Genomic DNA, 16,842 nt, shown 5'->3' with positions numbered 1-16,842 from the left:
ATGAGGTGAGCAGGCAACTCTGAACATCTTCAGTCTAACGCCCCCTGCTCAAAGGAGGGTCAGCTGCAGCAGGTTGCTCACAGCAGTATCCAGATGGGTTCTGAGTATTTCTAAGGACAGAGATTCCTGAAGGCTGGCCACAGCCTTTACATTTCCAACTATTTCTTCTTGGTAAGTATGAGGTCCAGCAAAGTGGCTTACCTCACCAGCTACTCAGTAACCTGCTTTAGGTTGCCAGTTGCCATCCCTGAACTCCAGAAATGTCCTGGATTTCATGTGCCCTGTTGTGATGCTCTCCCGACAGATACGGAGGTGGTTACAGTTCCCCATGAGGACCTGAGCCTGTGAACATCAGGCTTCTTCCAGTTGTCTGAAGAAGGCCTCATCATCTTCCTGATCAGGCACTCACAGCAGACAGCCACCACACCACCATCCACACTGATCTGCCAGCTAACTGGGACCCATCGGCTTGTACTGGCTCATCACCCATCCCAAAGCAGAGTCCTGTGCAGTCCTGCTGCTCTCATGTGGAGGGCAGCTCCCCCTCTTCTCCTTCCCCACATGGCCTTATTAAAGTGCCTGTATCCGTCCGTCGCAAGCACTCCAGTCATCTGAGCTATCCCACCACATCTCCCTCATCCCAGCGAGACTGTCACCCTGAACTGCACATAGACATCTAATCGCTCACTCAGACAGGTCAGAAATTTGATTGAGAATACCCTTCCTATGGATTCATCAGGGAGGATGCCCCATTACCTTCAGACTGCTCTTAAGACTAAACATGCAAAGTTGCATACATGAAATTTTTAAGCAAGTGAAATGTGCACCACCACCACTTCAGAAAAGTTTCTCTGGAACCACGGAAAAAACCATAACCTCATGAATCCAGAAATCCATTACTATTACTATGGTTTAACCTATGATATCATTAATCCAAAGTCACTTTAATACATTAAGGATGATGAAGATGATGTTTGGCTGAGCACATGTGCTTAAACATAGATTTGTTTTTTCTATCAGTAAACCTGCTAGTATTTCTTTGTTGTTTCAGCATCTAGAAATATGTATACAGTTGCTAAGATCCACTATAAAGCTGGAGTATACCAAAGTTTAAAAGTAAAACAGTTCCATAATCAATGTGCTATACTATACATAAGGAAATAACCAGACATAATTTTACCAATATTAAAATTAATACAAACAGAGGGGGCGGGGGAATAAAACAAATAGAACAGCAAAGAGATCAGTTTAACATCACAAGCTTTTCTTTGTTCAAACTGTCTGCAGAAGTATGTGTTTCTTCACAATACATCAGTTGGTATGACTTGAGGATTATTAAGAATTCAGTTAGCATTACCATTTGACAAGGACAGACAAGAGTATTAAAATTACTGTTCGTAGAAGATAACACACTCTAAAGAAACTAAAAAATTCAGATGTTAGGAGGTACAACATCAGAAGAACATAGCAAATAAAGCACCTTTATAATAACATGAAACTTGTTGGGAGGAATATTGTACTTCAAAGTATGTTTAAATAGAGAAAATTTACACCCCCCCCTAATTTTAATGGAAATCACAAATGCATCCTGCGTTCAGACAGGTAACACAGGAGAACAAAAAAGGTAGCAAAGATCTCAGCTAAAATTTTTATATTGTATACATACAAACTTTAGTTATGATTCTGCTTTTATTATGAACAGATGGGTATGACAGGTTTGAAAGGTGTTGTGGTTTAACGGCAGGAGCAACTAAGCCCCACACAGCTGCTCGCTCACTCCCCCCTTCCCCAGTGGGATCAGGAAGAGAATTGGGAAAAAGGTAAAACTGATGGTTTGAGATAAGAACAATCTAATAATTGAAATAAAATATAATAATAATAATAGTAATAGGGAAGGGGAAAGGAATAAAATCCAAAGGGAAAGAAAAAAAAAACAAACAAGTGAGGCACAGTACAATTGCTCACCATCCACCGACAGATACCCAGCGGGTGCCTGAGCAGCAATCAGCAGGCCCTGGCCAATTCCCCCCAGTTTATGTACTGAGCATGATGCCCTGTGGTGTAGAATATCCCTTTGGCTGGTTGGGGTCAGCTGTCCTGGCTCTGCTCCCTCCCAGCTTCTTGTGCACCTACTCACTGGCAGAGCATGGGAAACTGGAAAGCCCTTGACTTAGGATAAGCACTACTTAGCAACAACTAAAACATCAGCACGTTATCAACTTTATTTTCACACTAAATCCAAAACACAGCACTGCACCAGCTACTAAAAAAAATAATTAACTCTATCCCAACTGAAACCAGGACAAAGGAAATAGTGTGTGATACCCATTTGGGCACATGTAGCTTTTTGTTTCCCCACGTAGAAATCACAAAGAGGTTTTATGCTTTTTTCTTTGGTGAAAAACCTAACCACATGCAAGTTTGAATGATGACTTAGCAGCATGACATCTGTTCTGTTCTTGTCTTACCTGTGGACTTTACTATATCTAAATATGAGACTATTTTGTCCCAAGTAGTATATTATTTCAGAATGCGTTACAAGTAGGTATCTACTTAAACCACAATATAAACATGATTAAGATTTTCATACATAATTGATAGCTTTGGGACCCTTCAGTTGGCCAACTGAAGTCACCTTATAGGGGTGAGAATTTGAGACTAAGCCTCAATACCATTTGAAATACCAGATTTTTTTTTTTGTTTGGAACATATAATGCTCCATAAGATTGGCACATTTTTATATGGCTTATATGTAAGATGAAACAACCTCCAAATTCACTTTGTTTTGGGGCTGAGGCTGAAATCAATACCGATTACAGTCATCTTGCTTAATAGGCTCTTACTTCCAGATAAAACCAACCAAGATCTTACCTTCCTTGAATTTTGCATTTGGAGTTCTATCCAAAAAAAGCTTAAAACCCTCAATAAAAGTCAGGGACTCTAACAGGGCAAGTGGAATCAAAACAAGTCACCAAAGAGAAAACAGTTCCAGACATTTGCCTGGAATTGCCTCTCTTGCGAAGAAAATAATTCATTAATTGAGTCAGCATTCCTTCGGCTTTAAGGACTATAAAAAGTCAGTTCATTCTCTGGAAAAGAACTTATGAAATACTTATACTCTTACTGATTAAATACTCAGGTCAGCTTGAAAAATCTTAGAAATCCAACATAATCTTAAATTATTTTTTAAGAGAAGCCTTCCCCGCACCCACCCACCCCCCAACATTAAGTATTAGAAGTTCTTTTTAAAGTCCTGTGAAAGAATCTTGTACAATGTGAGAAATATGACCTATCTGCATTAGGTTTGAAATCTAAATTTCCTGAAGACTAACAGCAGACCCTAGTTCATGGCTGCACAGGACTACCTGTCATGCACACTGCTGGGCAGAGAAGACAGAAGAAACAGATGTATTTAATTATTTTGTATTGGGCTACATACCTGCATTTTTTTATCTTGTTCATTTTCACCTATCATTCCTGTGCCACTAACACTGTCATTTCCATCAATAGAAACCTGAAAAATGAAGTTGAAATGGGAAAAACATTTACAAGTTATTTTTATTCATCTGAAAAGTAGAGGGTTGCAGGCAGCACCTGAAGGCTTATTATTTCATAGTTCTCTAGCTCCCTCTTGAAACATGGTTATCCAATAGTACAGACATTCACGTATGAAAATCACCACGTACACCACCTGCACTATAGGATAGGTCAAGTGAGCATCTCAAAGTTGCCTTAGAACAACACAGGAAAGACTGCAAGAACCAAGTATGTTAAATTAATAGACTGACAAAACTATTAAACTGATAAATTTAACACTGAGTTCTGACAGAAAAGAAAAACCAACAAAAAAGTTTACTTTTATAATAGGGGTATATCTCTCACTCCCTGTTAAGCAGAATTCACTTGTTTCAAACAGCACAACTCCTTTGGAATCAAAATACCTAAGACAACATGTTACATCTCAATTTGAAACAAAATTAAATTGCAAAAGCTAACCAAAGACTCGTGTATTGCTCCATAGGTTTATTTTTAAAAACAGTCTACTGGAGGAGAAAGGTATTGCTGCTTTCCACAGAGCTTATAAAAATATTTGAAAGAGTATTAGATATTAATTTGAAATTCTTATTTAAATAAAAATTGCTCAGTTAAAAAAAAACACCACAACCTCTCTGACATATGTCAACTCAAAGAACAGCATCTTACTAGTCACTGTAGAAAAAACTAATTTGAAGTATACTTTATGTAGTTTCCCATTCCTTAATTGCCTTTGTATTGAGCACAAGCATTCACAATACTCTCTGCATCCATTCCACTCAAGGCTGAGCCTGATGCATCTAAATCTAGTCTGATAGTTTGGCAGAAATCCTGCCTCAGCTGGTATGCTTATGGCCTTTCACTGAGGTCACAGCAGGCTCATGAGAATGTCACTGGCTGTGTAAAGTATCTTGCTCAAACCATGGGCTACCAACTTGGTGACTGAAGATAAACTTGCCCCCTAAGAGGTTTTCAAATTGTTCTTACTAAATTAAAAGATCATGAGCAATATACTCAGCAACTCTGAGTTAAAACAACAAAGAAGAATGTGGCCAAATAGAGACAAGTTTACATTACAGATAATTCTCAGGTGTTTGGTTTGTTGGATTTTTTTTTTTTTTTAAAGAAAACAATAGCCATTCTGGGACCTTCTGCAGAATTTTTGAAGGAAGGCAGGAGAACCCGCACAGAAAGGAGACCCGAATCACCTCATCATGAGCTTACTGTTGTTAGTTGAGAAAGGAACTGCTGACATGAAATTAAAAGTTCACCAACGCCACTGGAAACAAATGATCCAAACAGGATGTGCATGCATGTGTGCAGACACGCACAAATCCCAGGCATGGTACTTTGTCAGCAGCTGGGATGTTGCAGGAAAACAGGTTACGGATGAAAAGTATGTGTCCCAACCTCTTCACAATTCCATTTATCTTCTGACTTGATGTTCACTGTGAGCAACAATCTCTCTTTTCCTTGGTTACTTTGGGAAGAAGGTGGCATTGACCTAGCCCAAAATTAAGAGGACTCTAGTTAAGTCTTTCCATGTGTTCTAGAAGATGTGGTAAAGTAGTACTATGCCTAAAGGAGAAGCAAGGGACAACGAAAAATGTACATGTTCCACCACTTCCAGTGAGCTTCTCTGTAGTCTTCTCTGATCTCTCTGCGTGAGCTCTCTTACAGTTTCTACGCAGCCTACTGATGTTTGCTATTTCTGCCTGTTATATAGGACAGAGGAAGAGAGAAGAACCACTATTCTCCAAATCTGCCTTTAAAATTTTCTTCACTCTTCTAAGTTTTGAAGAGAAAACCTTCAAAGTTAACCAAAAAAATCAAGACACCCAATTTTAAACTTTTTTTTTTTTTTGGAGTGCTGGGAGAATTCTGGAAGGATTCCAAGGAAGATCTTGGAGTTCCACCTAAAAGACTGTCTTAGATTCTAAAGTAAGACTTAGTCTGCCTTCAATTAAGAACATAAGAACACCTATACTGAGCCAAACTAAAAGTCAATCTAGTGCAACATTTGGTTTCCAACAGCAGCCAGCAGCAGATGCTAGAGAAGACTGAAGGAACAGGTCAAGCATATAGTGACACATTCCCAAAAATTCTCCCAACATCCAACCGATTTGTGGCTTAGTAAATTCCTGAACTAGAAGTCACATGTTTCTACCCAATAGCCTTGGATATGATATATTTTTCCTCTATGATTGTATCTATTACTCTTGGAATCCAGGGCCTAATTAGCATCTACAATATCCTACAAGCAGTGCCACGGCTTAACTTTGCACTCTTAGAAAAAGCATTCTTGCCTTGTTTTTCTTGAACCTGTCACCTGAGCTTCATCTGATGCTTCCCTGTTCTTATACTGGCAAAGACAATGGCAAGTCACTACTCTTGGTGCCACTTAACATTTTATAGAACCATCATATACTCACCTCTTGTATTTCATATGTTTGGTCATCATTGTTGCCCCTTCCTGTACCTTTTTCAATGTTCTACACCAGCTGCTATGAAAAGTATACATTGACTCACTATGAAGTGTACATGGACATGGAGCAGAATCACAAAACCACATTTCTCCTTTTAAGAGAAAGACAGGATTGTGACAATTGAGCTATTATTTGCTTTTGTACCTCAGGCAGGTGCACCACTTGGAAACTCATTTCTACTGATGTTACCTGAGAGGTTCCAGCAGTACCTTTACAAATAAAGTTCTGAGATAAAAGCTTAAATAAATAGAATTTTTCCTAGACACACACACACACACACAAGTACACTACAGTAAACAAATTCACATTACACAATTAAAAAACACAAGTCGAAATAAACAAGACAAAAATGTAAATTTATTGACATTTCTTCTGTTTCTTCACCTCAAAACAGAAACTTATTAGAAACTATGCTTAATATAGTTCCTTGTTAAAAAGGACAAAGTTATGATTGATTTAAACAGGAATTAAACAGTAGCTAGGGGACAGGTAAAAGTTTGTCACTACAGGCCAACTAACCTTGAATTACCTTTCATTTTATGAAATATTAAGGCATAGCCAAACACAACACAATCTGACTGGCTCTCTTAGGATCTCTCAATTACAATAGACAGAAGCATAATGAAAAGAACAGTGTATAAGCCATTTAATTATCCTAATTGACCTTCTCTCAAAATCTGACAACTCTTAGTGACACTAGAGGACAGATTTTAAAATTTATTCTACTCTTTTTGCAGAGCAACACAAGCACTGATGGTAATCATCCAGCAACTGGGACAATGCTAAACTATAAAGTCGTGGAAGTTGCACCGCCCATTATTATACTTACATCATGCTTTACGGAAGTCTAGTAAAGTAGACATCATGAATTTTGAGCATCATGCTACATTTTACTATTGAAAGTATGATCAAAGAAGTTTTTTCCAAACTTAGTAACTAATGGTCTGTTCTACAGTTCATACCAGATGTTGTCCTTGCCCAATACACCAGGCCCTACTCTTCCCAATGCAAGAAAAGAAATTAAAAAATAAAAATCCAGCAACAGTGCCTGAACAAGAATAATTTATTTTTGTCCTTCTTTCCAAAAAGTGTCGTCTCAAGAGGCTCCTTTCCAATTCTATATTTGAGAGAAAATTATTGTTTAGTTGTCTAAATCACTTTCCAAAGTGATTTAGTTTGACTCCACATCATTTCAGTGTTCAATCTTTTGTTCTTTTTATGCAACAATACCCACTGGAGCTGCTCATGATAGTGAAGCACTATCATTACATTTGATGTTCTCTCTTTTAAGAGTCTGAAGACTCTCTTAATTATCACTTTAATTCTTAGATCACAATTGGCTTTTGCTGCCAAATATTGACATTAAACCACTGCAGATAGAGAAAATGTCTTTCAACATACCTTGGCTGCATATTGCTCCAAAGCACTGATGGTATCTGGATCAATGGCAGCATCTCCTGTATGAAGGCCTGCCACTGTGCCATCAGCTTGAATGGCTAAAATCGTATCTGACTGTGGCATTTGCACTGTGTGGTGAATATAGGCAGTAGTTCCATCCTCCAGCTGGACGGCTTGTAATGCACTCTGGTCATAACTGTCTGAAAAAAGTATTACAAAGTGTTGTGAAAGAAAAGGAATAGCAAAGTCTGCATGTTACACAAGAAACTACTGCTGTTTAGGAAATGTCTCCTAAAGTCACTTGTATGTATGAGATATATTAGTGGCTATAGCCCTCATATATAAGAAAAACAAACACTTAAATTACCATGAATAGCACTGATGATTTTTTTTTCAGGACAACATCTCCCATAGCTTTATTTCTGCACACTTACAAAAGTGCAAACCCAATTTTATATTGGTCTACTTTTATTTACAAAGGAAACCAGGAACACAAATATGCCTTCTATTTCATATCCACTCGTAATAAAATGAAAATAATGTAACTAGTGTGCTGATGTCAATACTTCAGATTTTAGAATTCATAAATCTGATCATTTTAAGAACAGATTCATAGAAATATGCAAAAGAAACACATAAAATATAGGATTACGTTTAAGGAAGACATTCTTTATTATATTGTCTCCTCTACTATTGCTGATTGTAGAATGTAATTCTTGTCATGACAGTTTAAACAGACTTAAGATATCTACTTGTTCAGTTTTTGGAGAGAAATAGTACTATTTCCAAGACTACGGTAATCATCTTCTGCAGAAATCAAAGTAATCATTTAAAATAAATATGCTTGCATTCTTGACTGTCAGCTAACTACCTAATGGCAAAATCATCAATAGCACGATCTCTAAAATTGTCATAATATAATAAATATTATAAATAATTATTAAAAAAATTTAAAAAATAACAAAAAAGCTCTACATTCTTCAGTTCAAGAGGGACTGACTGATTCTTACCTGCTTTTTCTTCTCATTTTCACATGTAATTATTGCTGAAATCTCTATAAGCACTTACATTCTCTACTAACATGACATATACTTACTTTAATGTGACCCTGCACTAAATAAAAAGGTGAAACATTCTGGTTTTGATTCTGCTTGTAGCTGTTACATGAGGCCCAGATAAGGAACAGAACCAGTCTAATTTCAACCATTTCCAGATGAAAAAGTTAAACCAACAAGTACTCCATTGGGAATCACACTAAATGATGTCATAGTCTAAAGAGAGTACCGCATGTTATACTGCCGAAGTTCTGTTGAATTACAACGTAATAAATCACACTTAAAAAAAAAATAAAATTACCTTTTGAGGTGTGATGAATAAATGCCGTAGTTCCATCTTCCAGCTGAACTGCTTGTCCATCTTCGAGACGCAAGCTGTCCCCTGTTTGGAAAAAAGAATTACAATGCTGCAACAACAGTTTGAAAAACCCATTAGCTGGAAAGATTAAATACTGAATACCTAGCATTACAAAATACCTAAGATCTCTTCACAACTGTTTCCATTAAAATAAGGAATCAAGCTATTCTAATGACTCTTAATTACTTTCTATCATTATTTATCAGTAAAATATTATTTTAGAATATATTACTTGTATTATTACACTTACTACTTTTAGACATGGGTACATGTTGAACATAAGCAGCAGAACCATCCTCTAATTGAATCACTTGGCCATCCATTAATTTACCATCTGAAATACATGAGTTAGAATTCTTAAAATATGTTCTGTATGACACATCACAGTTTAAACACACAGCTGATAACTTTCTGGATCAAAATATCAATAAATTATCACTGAGAAATGATGTTTGGTTAAGAGTAAGCACAGTATGACCATACAGACATTTTGAAATTCTGGGATAAAAAAAATGAAAAAGGGTTGATGTCCTATCCAGCAGGCTGAATGTTGATATTCAGGTTTCAAGTGTAAAGGTCATCTCACTTTTGTTTGACTTGTGTTCTGCATGTGATACCTGTATCTTTATTAGCAGCAGAAATACGTATTTTATAGTATTACTGTAATACTTGTAATTCCCAGCTGGAACTGGAACTTCATAAACACTGTATGGATTTTTCCTGACTTTATAATCCAAAGGGGTTTACAATCCAAAAGCAGGGTTAAAAAGGGGAATATGAATTAAATACCAAGAAACTTCTAGTCACCTTTAGAATTGTGCTGTATGTAAGCAGTGGAGCCATCAGCAAGTGTAACTGCTTGCAAACTTACACCTTCCATGTTTTCGATGTTGTCGCCATCTAGCAAGGAAAAAAATTTCATATTCAATATTACCAGCATCAAACCCTAAAAATCACAACTTAACCACCTCCATAAAAGATTATATGTCCTTAATGCATAATGACTTCAGAAATAATAATAGGAAATAATTTTTACTTGCTTTCTGATTTTTGAACCTTGAACATATACTAGGGTCGCATGTTCAAGATTTTGCTCTGTAAACGTGACAGCTAGAATGTTACTTTCCTTAACGAAAAAACTTACAATGCCACTGAATAAATAACTACAAAGCCCAGGCTTTAGGAGAAATATCAATTAGGTCATGAATGTCAACAGTGAAATAATGATACATATATACTTGTATTGATTATTTTGTTTTGTACACTACCATTTGTCAATAAGATGCTCAAATCTGTTTAAAGTAAAGCACAGATATTGGAAAAAGTTTTTAACCATGTAAAATCATAATGAAGCTATCTGAAAATACCAAGTTTAAAACAGTCCTAGATCACCAGCCTACTCTAAAACTCAACTTGTTTAATACATACTTAGATATAAACTGATACTACAAAGTATAAAACATTAAAACCATAGTGAGAATAAACTCGGATTTTATATCTCCAATCTTGGCATATTTACACTCCTATTACCTTAATTAAGAGATCATTTCCTTTCAGAATTAAATAAGTGACCATAACAAATCTCAGTTAACTAAGAATAATTTCTGTTAGATTTTTCATTTAGAATACACAATGTGAGTTTGAGAGTTTTATCTGCATTTAAAACAGGAAAGACACAATAATGTAAACATATTTTAACCTGAAGGTTCACCTTGCACAGCTACAGCTTCTGTTAGACAAAGTGTCACATGCTGGGCCTCCATTCCTCCTCCAGAAAATTCAGTCATTCCCTGAGAGTCTCGATTTATCTGAGCTAATAACATTGTCTACCTAGAAAGAAAGTATTCACAAAACACAGATAGAAAATTTAGATACAGAACCAGAACTAGTTTAAGACAATCCAAGTTTAATTGGTTTTTTATATAGCTGCCACAAAAATTCCATGTTACCTTCTGTATAAAGATGCAACAAATGATTGTCTCACCTGAACAATACTTCAGAGGAAAAAAAATCCCAGTTACCTGAAATAAGTAAATATTACTACCTCGATTACCCTAAGCCATTAAGAACTTCAGGCAGCAGTTACTAAATTGAAGTGCATCAACCACATTCAGATTTCAGTTAAATATGAATTACTCAACCAATGTAAAAAGGATAACAGTGGTAATTAAATGGTGGTATAAGTAATGATAACTTTTTGTCCTCAGAATTAAAATAAAGCTGACAATTCACCCATGGTCACCCATGACAACAGCAGGGCTTTAACTATAAACATCTCTCTGGTGCCAGTAAGAGATTTAGAATCAATCACACACTGGGAAATACACGCTGCATTAGCAAAAGTCTGACTGAATGATCCAACTATTTCCCCAAACTTTCCAGGAAGGTTTCTATTAAAAAAAACCAAAAAAACCAAAACTTAAAAAAAAAAAAATCCCTCCATGAAAATAATAAAGTATCTCGTAATAAAATGTATTAATAAGACAACAAGACAGTGATTAATGAGCAACTGCATATATCTTATAGAACCAGAAATAACCATCCCTTTGGCACACGGATTTTTTTTACCCAGGAATGTTTCAATATGGGAGATTAAGAAATCTATGGAATCTGAAAGGCTATTAATATTTTTTAGTATTACTAGATTAAAAAGCTATAAAGGAAATACATAACACTGCATTCTACTCAGATGCTGGCTTTTACCACAGAAAAAACCCAACCCACAACCAACATAACAACAAAACAAAACACACAAAAACCAACCAAAAAGTCACAGTTCTGCAGACTGTTTAGTTAATGCAACATACACCTTGACGCAGGTGAAAGGGGGTAAAAAAAAAAAAAAAGAAAATAATGTCACATGGTACTGCAATCTAGGCTACACAGCATTAAAGCAACTTTCCCGTCACCCCGATCTCTTGATAGTCAAAGAGTTCTCCTTACAAAAAGAGGCAGTTAGATAATCTCTCAAAAAGGTTACAGATAAACAATCAAAGCTTTTAATCTTAGTATGGTTCTGTGACCTGCTGTTTTCTAATTCAAGGCTGACAAGAACAATCTAGGCTTTTTAATTTACTTATGATTACATTTCTAAATAATTAAACTGTTTTTACCCCTACAATCCAGAAATCTGCCCTTGAATGAGCAACTCACCAATGGTCTCAAAGACCACTGAGAAACTCATGCGTACATCAAAACTAAAGAGTAACAAAAGCAAAATTAGACCATTTCGGTATTCCAGCATGCTTGCAGTATTTCAAAGGTTTAGTACACTAATTCAGTAGTTGAAAATTATACCTGAGTAATATTTTCCAAATACATTCAAGTGGCCTTGAACCAGACTATTTCCTAGAGAGGCAGGCAGCTACCTAAGTTTCTTAGCCTCAGCAGAAAAAAAGCCAAGCCGCCCCCAGCTGCTGCAGCCCTGTTGCTTTTGCCATCTGAAATGCTTTAACCCGGGTGCTGCGCACAAAGCAAACATGTCACTGTGGTCCAAGGCCCGCTCATTTTTAATGTGGTGTTATACCAAGTACCCAACATTACCTCCTGAAATTGAACCTGGAGTCTAAATCAGGTTGGCATCTGTGAGAATATCAGTTTGGTTAAGAGCCCCATTAATAGAATAGACACAGTTTAATAAAGAAAGCGGAAGGGGCGGCTTTAAGAAGGTTTTAAGCCTCCTGTAAAAAACAGCAAGTTTTTTCATGCACTACACTGAAAATCAAATAAGAAAAAAAAAATTACTACTAATGATCAGTTCACAATTCAGTAACAAATATGTCTTCCAAGATTAAAATCCTACATATCTATCTGGAACATTGAGGAGATTAAAATATAGGCTTGCAATACAGAATTTAAACCATGAAAAACTCTGAGCATCAGAAAGAAGATACAGTTAATACAGAAGCCAAAATATAATTCAAAAGAGGTATGATTTTTTAACATCTAAGGGAAGATGGGAAATACTTGTTCCCAGCATCCTTCTCAAGAAAAGAAGCTTTTCTATAAAGTGAAATCTCTAAAAGAGATGTAATACAACAGAAAAAGATTCCGTGCAGAGAAGCCATCCAGACTAGATTGCATTTATATATTTCTGAAGAAAATGAAACACCTACGGATTTTTTTAATGCTATTATCTAAAGGACAAGGAATTGCCTAAGGACCTAAGAGATCCTGAGTTCAACTCCTTCCTCTGCCATTTCCACGTTAGTAACTTCAGACTAGTTAACTTCTTTCACAATTACTCATTTATCCCCTCTATCACAAAACAGTGATAAAACACTTACTTAGAAAGCACTTTGCTTGTAAACCAAAAATGGGAAAACATGCAGTAGCTACAGGATTGGCTTAAACAAGCATTGAAGCGAGTTAAGTGGCCCTACCCTCAGCAGTCATATACTGCGCAGCAAAGATCAGAAAACTGATGCAGTTAAAAAAAAATAAACTAGCACCAGAAGAGTTTTATTGCACACCAGTTTGAAAGGACTGCTTCTCTGAGGTACTGCCAGCTTGTAGAAAGTTAAATTAAGTAACTATGGTATCAGATGCTAGTGGTGCACAGAGGTTGTCTTCTTAACTTCTAACAGTGCTCTGTATTGTCAGTGTTTTCCATCACTCAGTTTTCAGGACACCTCATGGAAGTAAGCTGCAAAGGAGCCAGACCATTTCACAGATCGGAGAAGAAAGGCTACACAACCACTGGTTTTGACTTGAACTATATTCTGAAACAATTCCAGCAGGGACTGCATCTCAAAGGCCTTTCAGCTCAGGTCTACTTCAGAGTATTCCCTCTCTTAGACAAAGTATCTTCTAAGAAACCCCCGGCATCTTTAATACATTATCTGCCTTGAAAATAGAATGATGTCCCTCCTCCAGAGCAGCCAGTCGATGCAGACAACTGCGAAGTCCTGAAAGAGTCAGAGCAGAACAAATTGCTGAAAGGGTCGATGGCTATTTTGGAAAAAAAAGAAATCTAATGTAAGACAAATTCAAGGGCTAAAGGACCAAAAGTGTTCAGATTATTTTACAGTGTTTGTTATTGTAGTGTGGCTGATCAATAGTTATCACATTTAAATAATAATCAGAGTGAACTGCTGCATACAGCAGAAACACAGTCACTGCTTTCCTCTATTCCAGATGATCTGGACAATCATACTGTAACTTACACAGTGTGTTACTGTTTTCTCCCAATTCTGACTTGTTTATAATTATCCCTTCCCATAAATCCTCTTCCCAATCTTCTGTCCTTCCACTAGCTTCTTAACCCCAGCTCCATCCCTCCTCCTTGAATTACCAGTTTCCTCCTTCAGCCAGTCCTATCATGACACCAACTCTCCAACACATCCATCTTCCCAAATACAATCCCATCCTTCTTGTCAAAATAACCTAAAACACTCCGATGTCCACACCAACTCCTTCTGCAACTAGTCCTCAGGTCCCCCCTGGTCTGCTCTACGTGTCCATCACACCACTGCCAATCACCTTCCTGCATCTTTGTCTCAAGACTGTTCATGTTCTGACCCACCTTAGAGGTACACCCTCTGTGCGGGAGGTGGTAGCGCTGGCACCCTCTCCAGCAGCAAAACCCCAGCTTTCACTCCCTCTTTGGCCATACAGCAGTTTTCCTCTGCTACTCCGCTATTCAGGGAGGAGTACCCTCAGCCAAAAGCAGATGTGCTGCTTGCTTTCCACCTCTCTTCTTCCTCCCTAATGGAGAAGACAGGCTAACCAGACAGGGCTGAAAGCTCTGAAGAAGAGGATGGGGAAAGAAGTTAACGAGGACATGAAGCTGGCCCATGCTATACACAAATGGCTCAGGCTATCACACAGATATTGCTGCTAAGGTGTTACTTTCTTTCCTTCCCCCCCCCCCCCCCCCCCCCGTAAGAAAGGTGAAATACAGGAACAGATCGTCAAGAAAGGTTATGGATTCTCCATCCTCGTAAGTGTTCAAAACTCCACTTGATACAGCCCTGGTCAACCTGGTCTCATCAGACCTGCCTTGATATGGGCAGGACTAGGTAGCCTCTGGAGGTCCCTCCCAATTTAAACTGTGCTATGATACCTAATCATTTTTATGTTGCATACATTTCAAACAGTATCGCCGTGCTGTTGGTACATCATTCAACCTGCAAATCTAGTTCTATCGTACTTTTTTCATTGCCTTGTTTTTTTTTAAATCAGGCTATTTTCATCAAACTCAAGTCTCCTCCCTCACTTAGCTTTAGTGACCCGCTTCCACCCCTTTTCTGCTAACTGGCTTACATACTGCTTTCTCCTCAGCTTCCAGCAAATTAAGTCTTCATCGTTCTTCCAATCTGAATCTCACCAGCTTCTTCCCCTAATCCACCTCATTGCTTTTATTTCCATGCATTTGCATCACTGCGCTTCTTCTTTAAACCTCCTGTCTGCCAGGAAGTTTGTCAGCAAGAACCTGGGAGAGAAAGATTTCTTTGACCCACTCCATACATTGCACCTCATCAGTTAAAAAGCAGCTGAATGCATCCATTTTTAGGAAAATCCATGAACCCTGGGGCGGGGCCTGCATGGCTACTCAGCAAGATTGACACACATATATTCTGCTTTATCTCAAGAGCCGTCCTACAGAAAAGGCAAGTACAGGCTTAGTCATGAGGTACTCACTGAAGTGGAAACTTGACACTTGACTTTGTGAACTCTTGCAAATCGTCACAGATCACACACACGTTGCAATTTTCAAAGGCACGTTAATGATGATAATTGGGAAGACTTTCACAAGGACGGTAAAGCATATTGCATTCCTGAAATTATTAGTCACTGAAATAATCCCATGGTATATTCATGCAGAGAAAATCTTGACATTAAGATGGTTAAAATACTTCCCATAATAAAATCAGCCTGAGACAGAACATGCTTAGACTGGAAAACCTCTGAACTGAAAACAGTAGCAGAAGAAAGCAACAGCCATTTGCAAGAAGTGATGCTGAAACAAGTCTCGCACTGCTAGTGGCAAAGCAAAAGCAGTTAGTGATGCGCATTGCTGACTCTATTACGCTTTTTGACAAAAGCTGCACCACCAATGTAAAGCCCCAGTACAACACTGATAGATAAAATATGCCATCCAGCAGGGTACATCGGTGCAATTTTTTTTATTTTTTAAAAAAACAAAACCAAACCACCCTCCCCACCCCCATTCTCTGAAGAGAAAAACCTGTGAACTCAAGTATGCTTTGAGTTTTCAACACACAAACTAGAAGGATGCAGGTGGTGGGGGGCAGGGGGGAGTTGGTTAAAAAGAGAGGATTTTTCATGAAGACTTCATCAAGTTGCCTGTACAGAGAGGACCTCCTGTATTCTCCCCTCCAGTAACAGAATCTTTTGGATGCTGTCACTTGTTTTGGAGAAAAGATGCACCGTTAGAAGAAAAGTTTTATGTAAGCCCACTCTAGCAACTGGAAACTGGAGTCTCCGCTGAAAACGAGGAATCGACCAAGGGGAAGAGCAGGTGGGATTCTGGCCATGGAGGAGTGAAGCAGCAGCCGAGAAGAGGCCAGCATTGCCCAGCCCCAGGCTGACACGCCTCCGCATCGCTGGGCAGAGGGAAGGAAAAACCTCCAGCAGCTACGGCAGAAACTCCTTTGAGAAAGAGATGATGCTTAGAGGATGGAATGGAAATGGAATAAAGTTTGTGAGAGCAGACATGGAAGAAAATTGGCATTTATAAAATGCAATCTAGCATGAGCAGAAGAACTGGGAACGACAGGCAGGAAAAAAGCTGCTCCACACATTCAGCAACCTTATGATTGTTCACCTTCCTTGCACAGACAGCTCTGAGAAGGTTGAAATAATACCCATTTATTTCATTTGAAAATAAACACCACTTTTATTTTTAACTTCTAAATAATGTACAAAACCATTGTAATTTTATAAACTTCATAAAAACAACATATAAAAACTCGTCAAGCAGAGTAAAACAGCAAATGACACATAACCCTGCAACAATGAAACTTTCATTAAGGAATTCCAGGAAACA

General features: G+C 37.8%; 1 protein-coding gene across 10 annotated transcripts in view; it reads right to left on the bottom strand.

The window, feature by feature from the left end:
- The window catches only part of ZNF143 (zinc finger protein 143), a 41,876-nt gene that overhangs the window by 17,801 nt on the left and 7,233 nt on the right, over positions 1 to 16,842 (bottom strand). For 5 of the 10 annotated variants that reach the window (XM_055813482.1, XM_055813486.1, XM_055813483.1 and 2 more), the window contains 6 exons: positions 10,531 to 10,661; positions 9,639 to 9,731; positions 9,082 to 9,165; positions 8,775 to 8,855; positions 7,422 to 7,618; positions 3,440 to 3,514 (listed from right to left, as the gene is read on the bottom strand). In XM_055813482.1, coding sequence (XP_055669457.1) covers positions 3,440 to 3,514; positions 7,422 to 7,618; positions 8,775 to 8,855; positions 9,082 to 9,165; positions 9,639 to 9,731; positions 10,531 to 10,654 — 654 coding nt within the window. In that variant the 5' untranslated portion in view covers positions 10,655 to 10,661. Of the gene's footprint in view, positions 1 to 3,439; positions 3,515 to 7,421; positions 7,619 to 8,774; positions 8,856 to 9,081; positions 9,166 to 9,638; positions 9,732 to 10,530; positions 10,662 to 10,815; positions 10,835 to 15,473; positions 15,565 to 16,842 lie in introns of those variants that run through there. The other 5 variants (XM_055813488.1, XM_055813489.1, XM_055813484.1 and 2 more) reach the window with 4 other exon arrangements.

Source organism: Falco peregrinus, chromosome 9, assembly GCF_023634155.1.
Source record: "Falco peregrinus isolate bFalPer1 chromosome 9, bFalPer1.pri, whole genome shotgun sequence".
In the NCBI taxonomy this organism is placed as follows: Eukaryota; Metazoa; Chordata; class Aves; order Falconiformes; family Falconidae; genus Falco; species Falco peregrinus.
This window is presented reverse-complemented; position numbering and strand designations above follow the sequence as displayed.